The 12445-nt window shown below is 36.9% G+C and overlaps 1 protein-coding gene across 2 annotated transcripts in view; it reads left to right on the top strand.

Annotated features, from left to right (window-relative positions):
* The window catches only part of APBA2 (amyloid beta precursor protein binding family A member 2), a 39018-nt gene that overhangs the window by 8562 nt on the left and 18011 nt on the right, over nt 1–12445 (top strand). The window contains exons 2-6 of one of the 2 annotated variants that reach the window (XM_042824737.1): nt 738–818; nt 2090–2126; nt 7668–7813; nt 8712–8747; nt 10329–10415. In XM_042824737.1, coding sequence (XP_042680671.1) covers nt 738–818; nt 2090–2126; nt 7668–7813; nt 8712–8747; nt 10329–10415 — 387 coding nt within the window. The remainder of the gene's footprint in view (nt 1–737; nt 819–2089; nt 2127–7667; nt 7814–8711; nt 8748–10328; nt 10416–12445) is intronic. The other variant, XM_042824738.1, reaches the window with a different exon arrangement.

Raw genomic sequence — 12445 nt, 5'->3', positions numbered from 1 at the left:
TTCTGTACATGTGCTTGGCCCAAAAAGAGGGAGATACCATAAGGAATATCCCATGAACGGAGAATCCTAGAGACAGTGCTGGATATTTCTTTTCCAATCAGAGGTGCCATTAGGACTGCTGCAATTTTGTCCAGTGCTGAGCATATACATATTTTAAAATTCTGACTTTGGTTTGTGAACTATTTCAACATTTCGGTATCTGTTTCATTTTGCATGAAACATCTGCATTGAAATAAAGTCATCATCTTAATTTAAGTCAGTGGTGTGACTGCTGTTCAATGGTATTTGAAATGCCTTACTTACATCTAAGTTGATCTTTTATTATAATTAAACACCTCAATGTTTTTATATTAATCTCATATATATTAAATTAAAATAGGAAATTTCAACTACAGTATCCTCATATACCTCAGTATCAATAATGAATATTGATTGCATATAAATAACTACACAGAACAGCTTCATGACAAATGACTGCTTGTCACAAAATAACAGAGAAAATGCTACATACTGTTTCATATTTTAAAGCATTATGCATTTTTGTTAAGATTTTCTGAATGTAATTTATTCTTTCCCCATACAACTTTCAGTTGAAACTTAAATAATTCTTTTCAGATGAAATAACATTTTCTGATGAAAATTTTCCGACTATCCTTGCAGCACTGACTTGAAATCTCCTTTGTTTTTAAGCTTTTCAGAAGACAAAAGGATTTTAAGTCCTTTCTCTTTTTTTACAGGTGTGCAATGGTATAGAACAGCCAAGGAAGCAGCAGCGTTCTGACCTCAATGGCCCAGTTGACAATAATAACACACCTGAGGTAGGTGCTTTAGGCCATCCTGCTGGTTGAGCTTCCATGAGGGAAAGCAGTTACCAAACTGTCAGTTTTCCCCCTCTCACAAACACATTACATAAACTCTTTCTTTTCCTGAACTGACAATAAATTCTGTGACTGTGTGTTCGGATCTTTAAACCAAATCCATGAATCACTTGCTACCACATTCATTTTATTTAACCATCCACAGTATATACTTAAGCCTAGAATTTTCTGATGACACAAAGAAGAGAGAGAACACTTCAGAAGTTCTTTTTGTATTACTGAAGAGTAAAAGCAACATCAAAAAGAAATTGGCTTATCCTTGTTTTCTTTTCGCCCTAAAATGCCAGACTTCGAAACCAGAGGACTGCTTAATTCTCACAGTTCTTTCACTTATCCCTAATACGAAGCACCTCATTCAGTTCTGAGGGCTCAAATGATTCAGTTTTTTTAGTGGCCTCTGGGGTGAACATGTCCCTGCTCAGTCAGCTGTGAAAAAGGCACGGTGATAGGCAGAGCTGTTCTTGTCTCTCAAGAGTGGAGCGCACAAGGCATCTAGGAATGCACAATGAGGTTATGCTTGAGGCTAGACACAATCAAGTAAAATTCAGACTTAAAAGCAGCAGTGAGTTTTCTCACAAACATACAACGTATTTGGCCTGTTACTTTACTGAGGAGACAGATTTCTGAAGCCTTTTCTCATAACAGAGAAATCAGCCCCTTTCCTGGAAACAGCAGTGCCTGAGGAGGCCAACATAAGCCAAGCAAAGTGCAGGACTTGATCTGCTTATTTAGAGTACAGACAGTAGTGGTAGGCTTAGGTAGAGTGCAATCAGAAACAGTTCCTTTCATTCACTAAGATTCTTGTTTTGTTGAAATACTGTTAAATGTTCTTAACTGTAAATTTGGGATATTACGTAGTGTGATCTGGTGGATGAGTTACTGGACTGGGATTGGAATCTGTGGTTGGTATTGCTCATTTTGCAGCTGACTTCATTTTTTTCCTCACACCCCCTTATTTTTTGTGTGATAGAACCTGCTTAAATACTTCAAGATTCCAGGTAAACAGAGCTATGTAACAGGCTGGGTTAATTACTATGATGCAATGTGTTTCACTGTTGCAAATAATGGCTATGCAAAAGTTATACAGAGAAAATTGTTTGTTTGTGTGTTTGTTTTAAATAATAGTCAGCTCTTCGTAATATGAATTCACTTCAGTTTGTGAAAATTATTTCATTACATTTATACCATGTATTATTTTTATTTTTCAACAGTCAAAGAAAGTATCCTCATTTCCAAGTTTTGTTGATGGTAAGTTTTGCATCATCCATAGTTAAAGTATTAAAAAACCAATATATTTTATAAATCAAAATTCTAAAAAAAAAGTCAAACCCAAGAGAAGCAGCTCCAAAGTGCAAAGAATAAACTAAAACCTATTTCTGTTCAGAATACACTATGTATGGAAATAATATTTAATTTAATATTAAATAAGGTATAAGAATAAGGTATATTCTTATACATACCTGTGACAATGAGAGCTAATGACGATGAGAGGGAGAAACGGAGCAATGGGCAAGAGTAAATGTAAGGATGGAGATAGCTACAAACCTGCAAGGAGAAAAAATGGCTGAAAACAGCGGGTCCTACCAGGTTGGAGATTTATGGAGGTAGAAGAGCAGCCCATTCTTTATTGCTCTGCACAGAGGAAGGAGTCACGCAACTGAACTGTTCAGAGCCCCTGTGTCATTTTGACATGACGCCTATATTGCACTTTGGGAATCTCAGTTTTAGGCACAAATGGGAGAGGATTTCCCAATCTGAGAAAAAATTAGGAGTACAAAATGGAGACAAGGAGAACCATAATCACCTCTTTGGTGATTTGGTTTGGTAGAACCACGTTTTCATGTGTTACTTCAATTGTCTGTCAGTCAAAGAGTGATAATGATATTCAGTACAATCCTAGTCCACCTTCTTGTTTTAATAAATTGACTTTTCTCCAAATGGAAAATAAGTAATAGCAGCACAGGAGAAATTGAAGAGCTTTCTATGGGGAAAATATACCGAGCCCCACAGCTCTTTCTACAGAGGAAGTGTCTACATCATAAAGCAAGTGAAGGCAGTAGGATGTTCCAAAGGATTTGACTCCTCTGCTCTGACATGCATTTCCCTACAATGTGAACCATAAATGAAGGATAAAAACTTTATTTCTGATGCCATTCCCAACTCAAGGAAAAGTTACTGTGACTTAGAACAATATTAGAATGTTCAATGTGTTTTTCACCTATTCCCTGATCCTGTCAGCTTGACTAGCAGCTTCTAATCATTTCTTTGAAGAGCTACAGCAAATGGAAAGTTCAGAGACAGCCCCATTTACACAATTGACATCTGACAGAAACTACACTCCACGCTTGGCATATACTGGCTAACAGGCCCTAAATAGAAGTAAATTAAATGCATTTCCCAAAGGCAGGAGAGACAAGACAGCAAGCTGATCCTTTGTAATAAGCGTCTACTGAGTGTATGGTGGACAATTATAAAGGCAGGGCAGCACTAATGGAGCTTTAAAAAGTAAAAAAATTATCCCTAACAACACTGGCAGAAAAAACTACGCCTTTTATTTTACTGGGGTAAAAAGGTTACATTTTTCTCTTTTTAAACCGGTCAGCTCTCCATTGGAAGGGGGTCAGTATACTCTTTTAGTAACATAGGAGTCTTTTTTAGTTCAGTCTTCCTGCTGTCTCTGATTTTTTTTCTCAAGTAGCACAGTGTGAGGGCATAAGCCATCCATCGGGCTTTTCCTATTGCAGGTATTACAGAGCACTAATAGAAATAAACGTAGCTCACTAGGAGCTTGTGAGCAGTGGGTTTGGACTTGATGATCCCCAGAGGTCTCTTCCAACCCCTGCAATTCTGTGATAGATAATCTCTGCTTTCTGAACCCAAAAACCATTCACAGTTCTCATAATTAATTTGTATATTGTGTCTCAAAAAGCATGGGACACCTCTGCACACTGAAAAAGAATCTACCAGCTAACATCCTTGTTCTTGATGGCACTATAACCATGTTCTGGTCATCATTCAGCTGTCGAGGCACTTAACATACAGTATGACTCCTCAGCTACAATAGCTGTATTTGTATCTCTGTACATTCATTATAGTTTTGCATACGAATTACAGATATAAAAACAAATTAGATAGCTGGTGCAAAAAATATAGGAGATGTGTCTTTGCTATTGCAGTTATTTCGGCAGTTGTACCAATATGTGCTTGTAGGTAATTTGTGCAGTGTTCAGGAGTTTTGCTTTTTTCCCACCCTATATTTATCCTGTCACCTTAAATCTCATTTCCATTGCAGAGTCTCAACCAAGATGAAATAGCGAAATAAGCCAAAAGATGGAATTTGTAGGTAGACATTCTGCAAGGTGACATATGCTCTGTGGCCATTTATTCCTTACCAGAAGTCCTTCTGCTGCACTGCCACACATCCTGAGGTCTCAGTGACTTCACGGAGCACAATGGTTCTCAGCAGGCAGCTGATGGTGCTTCAGTGCTTTGAGTGCAATCCCTAATACTCTCTGAATCTTGGATTTACATGTTATTTTAGATAAATATAAAACGTATGATCTCAAGACCTTATTAAATTCAGTTACGTTGCATTATTGAATTTTTTTCTTAAAAATAATTAATAAGTTAATTTAAACATTTTTAGAGTCTCCTGTTTTGGTTTAGAAATAATCAATATACTATTTTCTAGTATTACTAGTTCAGCAAAAATCAAGTAATCTCTGTTGTCTTCATATGGTACAGAAATTTAAATTTTTCAGAACAAGTTCTCTAACTTTTATAAATATCTACAGCCAACATAAAATTCCAGTCTTCAACATCCAAATGTCTTTCTCCTTCCCTTCCTTATCAGTAAGCCTTACACATACTTACAGCCAAGGGCACGCTTAAGTGCTCTGATGAGCTGGGATCTCAGCCAAGTCTGCATTTTTATATTCTTTAAACATCACAGATAAGGAAAGAAAATGCTCAGGTAACCCAGTTTGACCCTGGCAATTTTCAATACTATTCCTTACACCCTTCCAACAGATGTCTTAACCTTTCTGACACTACCTTCCACTTCTCTCACGATGGGAAGCGTACGTTGGAAATGTACGCTGTACTTTTCCCCTGTATTCAGCACTGGTGAGGCCGCACCTCGAGTACTGTGTCCAGTTTTGGGCCCCTCACTGCAAGAAAGATATTGAGGCCCTGGAACGTGTTCAAAGGAGGGCAACAAAGCTGGTGAGGGGTCTGGAACACAGGCCATATGAGGAGAGGCTGAAGGAGCTGGGAATGTTCAGCCTGGAGAAGAGGAGGCTCAGGGGAGACCTCATTGCTCTCTATAACTTCCTGAAGGGAGGTTGTAGTGAGCTGGGGGTCGGCCTCTTCTCTCGTGTCATTAGTGATAGGACCAGGGGGAATGGCTTCAAGCTACGGCAGGGGAGATTCAGGCTGGACATGAGGAAGTATTACTTTTCAGAAAGGGTGGTCAGGCACTGGAACAGACTGCCCAGGGAGGTGGTGGAGTCACCGAGCCTGGGGGTGTTCAAGGAAAGACTGGATGTTGTGTTGAGGGACATGGTTTAGTGGGAGCTATTGGGAATAGGTGAACGGTTGGACTGGGTGATCTTTTAGGTCTTTTCCAACCTTGGTGATTCTATGATTCTATGATTCTATGATTCCGTACGAGCTGTTATTTTATACTTAATGCAGCACAACTTGTTACTACTATAATAATTCTGCAAAAAGCACTAATGTGAGCTCTATGAGGAAATGATGAGACTATATCTAACCAAAAGGAACAGTTTTTGAAGAAAAAATTTTACTTGAAAAATAAATAAAATTAGAATAACAGAACTGCTTAAAACCCCAGGGTTTTTGCATTTTCAAGAATTTTTTGGACAAACTTCTTAAAAATACTATTGCTGGCATCAAACTACCCAAATATGAGAAGAATTTGTTCTTTCCTTTGTAACGCTCATTAATTTCACAACCCCATAAGCTACACTGAGTTGTTACTGTTTCATGCACTGAGCTGCCAATAGCATATGCATACAAACAGGTCTCTAAATTTATCTTTGAAAGGCCTTTGACACAGCTAGCAGTCACTTGGAAATCAAGACAAAAATGTCTTATTCAAAGATCTGAAAGGGACAAATTTAACAAAAAAAGAGCTAACTTCACATTCTTGAAAACAATTAGAACTGAACACAGGCTTTCCTAAATTCAGCCAGAACTTTTGGGATGGGAAGGAAGTAATTTAGGGACCGAGATGTTTCAAATAACCACTATCTTTTTTTCTTATTTTTGTTGACAAATTCTGCTAGGAGAGAGAATTCTGGTCCTTGCTTGATGCTTTACTATCTATATTAGAGTTTGTATCAAGCATTCCAGTTTTATTTGTCTTTATGCATACAAAATATTTCAATAACATGCATCTAAATTAACTGCCAGCAGAGGTTAGTTAAACTGATTTAAACATTATGTGGGTAACTGCATTTCAGAGTTAACACAGCCCTGATTTAATTTAGCCTGATTTACTTAGCCTGAAAAGAGTGAAGGTAAACAAAATTAAAGCCACTTTAATTTTGAATGATGGTATTGATGCAGGTATCTAATGAAATTTTGCTAACCAGCATTAAAATCGCTTTTTTTTTTCCTCTTTGCTATCTGTGAAGCAAGATATCAGTGTGATACAGCATGGATATGTTTTTTGCTTGCTGAAAGAGGTACAGATTTACAAAACTATGTTTTAGGCCTGAGAGGATGTCTGAATGACATCATCATAAGAGCTACCATGTAAAATGCATCACTTGCCTGCTGAAAAATTTAATGGTGCACAGTTGTAAACAAATAAGATCAGAGATACAGTAAATGGAGTTTTGTTGGAATTATATATATTTTTTAATTATGTAATTCAAGGAATTATCACTGCAGGAACAAGGATCATTTTTTGAGATATTGAAAGACTTGATCTTAACGAAAAGTTTATGTGATGTTTTAAATTATTAGATTCAGAAGGATTTTGTTAAGGTTTTTCTCATTTTTAATGGAAATTATCTGCTTGTCAAGTTGACAGAGCTGAAAGAAAATTTCTTTAAAAAAACTCTTGGGCATCAGAAAATATTTGCAGTCTAGGGATTTCAGGTTCTGTCTGGAATGGCTGTTCTAATAAAGCTCGATGTAAAGTTTAACAGCTAAATAAAGAGGGTGATGAGCATAGTCCCAGTAAGAAGTAAATGCTGTCCTTTATTCTTGTCCCTGTCCCCTCTTCTTCATCTTTGGAAAGAAACAACTTGGGTAAGGTTCTAAGATTTACTCATAATTCACAAGTCACTCCATAATGAATATTAAGCATATGCAAAGGCATTTTGCTGAATGAGGTTTAATAATTAAGGAATACTAAGTTCCACTATTTCCCTCTGTTTTACACGAATTTTTCCCTAATCTTTCCATGTGTTTCATTTCCATAACTGCCTTACATGACTTTCCTATTTTCAGGGGAAAATGCTGTATGACCTTGCAGGTGCTATTGCTCAGAGTGTGAGGCTTTCATTCTGCTCTGTTCTGAGACGTGTTTCTCCAGCTCTCCATTTTATACAATTGGTACCAGACTGATGCCTATATTTTTCTATCTGTCCCTGAATTTAGGCCTTATATATTACTATATGGCATCAAGATGCCTACTTACTGTTAGGTTTCATGCTGAAACAGAGCACATCTTTCTCCCAAACATGAATAGCCTTAATTCAGTTTCTCATCTCTATCCTCTTCTGAGACACAGTAACAGTAAATTTGCCATGTCAGTTCCAGGACCTTGCGAACCTGAAGACCTCATTGATGGAATCATCTTTGCAGCCAATTACCTGGGCTCTACACAGCTGCTCTCTGAGCGCAACCCTTCCAAAAACATAAGGATGATGCAGGCTCAAGAGGCAGTGAGCCGTGTTAAGGTAGGGGATTTTTATGGTTTGCAGAATACTCTCTGGTACTCTGACAGCTGATCTCTAAACATGATGAGATCCGCAGCTTCAAACCTAATCTGAAGTGCATTTCGGTGAGCACAGATCCAGAAGAATACACACCATAATTTTCCAGTGCTTGTCATGAAGAAACATACAGCTTCTCCTAGGAGCAAAATATAAATCACTCCACAGTCTATTCAAAATCGTTTGAAAGCTGTATGAAGAATTTATATATTAAAGACAAGTGGCAGACTGTAATTAGGAAATATTCCAATGACCAATGGATGTGTTCTGACTGTTCCCCACTGTGTCATTAATTCCTTTATTACAGATTGTGAAAATGACTGTTAGTATACTGAATTATTTTGCATTTTCAAACCTTTTAATTTCTATTTAACCTTTTGTGAAGTCTGAAGCTATAACAATCCCAACCTGCCAGGTATAATTGACTACTTTGGATAGCCTCTGAAGGAACTTAAGTTACGTTCTGTATGACAATTACATTTTGGACGTATGACTAATATTACTATAATATTAATAGAAAAACTTGAATTTAAAATAGTGCATGTACTATCAGTTTAGACTGCTGTATATTTAGTAGGATAAATGTTATGAGCAGCTGATAACAGACAACACTCTTTGGTATTTTTTTTTTTGGTAATCAATCAACAACATGCATAATGCCATTAAATCCAATTATGCTCCAGAACAGCATAAGATATAGGCAGTCCCTTACCTCTCGCACATCCTTCTCCCACTGGCCCCCGATTTTTAATTTTCAGCAGTCTGGATTCATAGTCAAAAGGTTTCCCTGATTTCACACGCTGTCTTTTCTCTTTTTTTGTGTGTACATCTGTCTGCATTCTTTTTTTATGCTACTCTTCAGAGGATGCAAAAGGCGGCTAAAATCAAGAAAAAAGCGGTGTGTAAACTGTTTTTCTTGAATTCTAATGTTTACTTCCATTTCTGTTGTATTTGTTCCTCACAGAGCATTGTGTCTTTCATTATGGGTCCTCATAAAGTTGTCATTTTGATTTATTCTTTGTTAAGTAATAGAATGCTGGATGGAATAAAATTAACTCATTTTCTTCATCGTTCACTTGCTAGAGTGCCTGTCTGATGCTGCTCTTCTGTTTAATATTTCTGATTTGTTTAGTCCAGATATACACTCAGTGTTTTCCAGGAGACTTTTAAAATGTAATCCTGATTTGTATTTTGCGAGCCAAAGCAATTAGGTCTGTTTTCTATGCCTATGACTGACATATATTTACTAAAATATTGTCAGTACTTAAAAAACAAATAAAGTACATTAACCAAGTAGTAGCTGGAGCAATTCAAGAGGCATTTCACCTAGTCAAAAATATACATTAGTTAAGTAACTATATTTAACAAAAATATCACTGAAATTAATCTCCTCGTAACAATCATGGATAAAAAGCACCACAAGTCATCTCTGCCAAAGTGGATTTGTGCTGCTTTGTATTTTGCTGCAGTTAATTTAATTTGAATTAATATGAATGCGTTATAGGCATAGCTAAGCCTTTTTAGCTATAAAAAAGGATAGCAAATACATCACTCTTCCTTGTACCATGTCATCAAAGAAACACAGTTGTAATCTGGAGACTGATGCCTGCATTTAGCAAAAGGTAATATGGTCTGTGGCCTTTTTATTCTGAGGCTGCTAAGGTGGGCGCTGGTAAATATTGATTGCAGGGGTGCACTGTGGATAAACAGGCTGGAGGAATAAATAGGTTCCTGCTGGGACTCAGAGTGTTGGGTACGCTCCTGCATGATGCAGTGATGAGAGGCAGAAGCTTCTTTGCCACCTTCTCTTCTGTTGTCTCCCTGGCACAAGGCCAGGCCTCACACTTAAGAAAAAAACACCTGGCATTATTCTGCAGCCCCACTTGCTCTGTAACCTTGTTTTCTTATGGTATATCATTTCCCTAAAAGCAGTGCTTAGAATTTAAGGTCTCCAGTACACCTACCTAAAGGCTCTCTGTGCAGTAAGAGATGTTAGGTGAGCTCTCAGTTCTGTGTTTTCTAGGGGAAACAATCTAAAAAAACCCATCCAAACCACAGTATTGAGCATCATCTTGAACTTCTGTGTGTGAGCTCACTGAAGACAGCAAGGGCTAAGCAGCTGATGGAAGTCACTTTCTCAATTCCAGTGCCTCAAGAACTGATGTGCATCAATAAGACAGTGGGGAAGAAACAGCCACATTGATTCTCCTGTTCTGGCTATTCATAGAGAATTATAGTACCTGAGCAGTCAATCCCAGGGGCTCTGAAAATTCGCTCTTATCCACAAGAGTACGCTTCACTCTTCCTATGCAGTCAATGTGTCCTTTGCATGTATGTAGAAACACCTTTGAATAACTGTCTTTGTAGTGGTGTAACAATGCAATTGGCTCACATCACATTATGCTTGAAGTGATCCGTGAATTTGTCATTCTAAAAAGGAAATTAAAATTCCCACTGTAACAAAGCATCTGTCTTGTAGACCTCAGAAGGAGATTCCCAGGCCTTGACTGAGGTGGACCTGTTCATCTCCACACAGAGAATCAAAGTTCTAAATGCAGACACACAGGTAAGTTGTGATTAAACATCTCCATGAATAACATTGATTGCTTCAGAGCCATTTTTTGTTAGTCTGCAATCCTATGATTACTAATGGGAAACTAATAAGTTTGGATAAATTTGCTGTTGAGAGAAATAGCATAGTTGAATCTTAGAAATATAATTGTTGTCACGCTTTCCAATGACTGATTTTGCTTCTTTGATGTGTGAGAAAATGTTTGAGATTGAGATCTATAATTCAATTTAGGAAAAGATTTGAGATTAATTCAGAATGTGTGCACCTGTGTCTCCGAAAGTTCCATTACCTGCACTTAGGACCTAACAAGAAAGTCATTCACTTCTTTGACCGTGACATTCGTATCTTGCCATTAAAAAAATTCAACCTACAACTTTTTCATAAACCACATCCATGCATCCATGCTACCATCTTATTTGCCTGAGGTAGATTACTGATTATTAATTACTCATATTAAAACAACATTCAAAGGCTGCAGCTATGATCAGCATTATCTTCTAGGAATCACATACGTCTTCAAAAAGAGGCAATCTTTGGGAGAATACTTTTCTTAAGGAATTGACCACTATTAACATATATTTAATGCATGTTTCAGTATTAAGTATCATCATCTCACAACATCTCTTACTCTACAGCCACGCTTACAGAAATATAGTCAAATTTTCACTCTTACAAGAGGCTCAGAGAAGGAACATGTTACTAATGTTTTTGCTCTGTTTTTTATTAAAAGTCTCCACTGTATGCAGCTAATAACAGCTGAAAACAATAGATAATAGACCTCCAGCTACAATAAAGAAACGTCTAGAAAATATCTAGTTTTCTTAGATATATCGAAATTAGAGGGGCACAGGAAAATTCATCTTGTTATGTTTGGGAAAATCATTGGAGCAATTTAATGACATTGTTTCAATTATATTTTTCCAGAAATTATGAACATAGTTTCAGTCTTTTTTTTTTTTTTAAAGTAGCACCAAGAATTACAGAAAAGTTTAACTGTCAGATGCCAAAATAAACCAACCATTTGGAGAAAAGCAAGCATCAGCACAGGTTTGTCAGAAGTAAATCATGTCAAATCAATAATTTTCTTTTGTGACAAGGGAATATATTTGTCCACAGCAGAGAAGCAGCCAACATCACCTACTAACTTGAATAAGGCTTTTAATTGCTGTCTCATGTAACTTTTTCTAGATTATATCATTTGGATAGAGGAGATACAAGCAGGCCAAACATTTTTCAGTGTACTTATTGATACTTAACTGATATGTTGCCATGTAGACAGGAATATAAAGAGCAGAGGGGACTCAGAAGCATGTTTTGATGTAATACTCTTCCATATTTTCATGAACAACTTGGAAGAGGGAAACAGAAAATGGTTATTAAACTTTTAGCTTGGTTTATAAGATCAGAGTTCAGAAATACCATGGCTAAAGAGGAAAAGATCTTTACTAAATACAGTGCCTACAAATGTAGAATTCTACATGCAGGATTTTATGTTATTTTTGATCACTGTATTTGTTTTATTAGCAAGGCAGACACCTACTTCTTCCTAAAATTTAAGATAGAGTTAGCATCTGTTAATGTGTGGGTAATTATAACATCTCCAGTAAATTCCTCAGTTTTCTTTTATCATAAGCATGTCCTTAACATGCCATAGAGTGGCACCAGATACAGAACAGAACAAAGTATCTAACTTGGCAGAACTATTTACAATCTGCCAACCATAATCAGTCCCAGTACTGCACTTCATCTATAATGATGACCAATACAACTATTTGTTATGTCAGCCTTTTTTTGCGCATTATCCAAGAGCGTATCATCAAAGTTGGACAAATTTTTGCATTTGTGCAAAATAAAATGCTAGTAATTGTAAGGACAGCTAAACACAATTATTGATAAATTAACAGCTACCTTTTGTTAGTGGGTAAAGCAGGGACTTGTCTTTGTTAAGCAAATGCTAGTCTTAGTGTAATTCACCCTATCTCTTCCATCTAAGCACTTCACTCTTGAAGTACTTAAAGCCTGAA

Source organism: Centrocercus urophasianus, unplaced genomic scaffold (genome assembly GCF_019232065.1).
Source record: "Centrocercus urophasianus isolate 14NV4802_14NV808 unplaced genomic scaffold, USGS_Curo_1.0 seq_23, whole genome shotgun sequence".
Classification (NCBI taxonomy): Eukaryota; Metazoa; Chordata; class Aves; order Galliformes; family Phasianidae; genus Centrocercus; species Centrocercus urophasianus.
The sequence above is the reverse complement of the archived record's forward strand: the minus strand, read 5'-3'. Positions and strand labels throughout refer to the sequence as shown.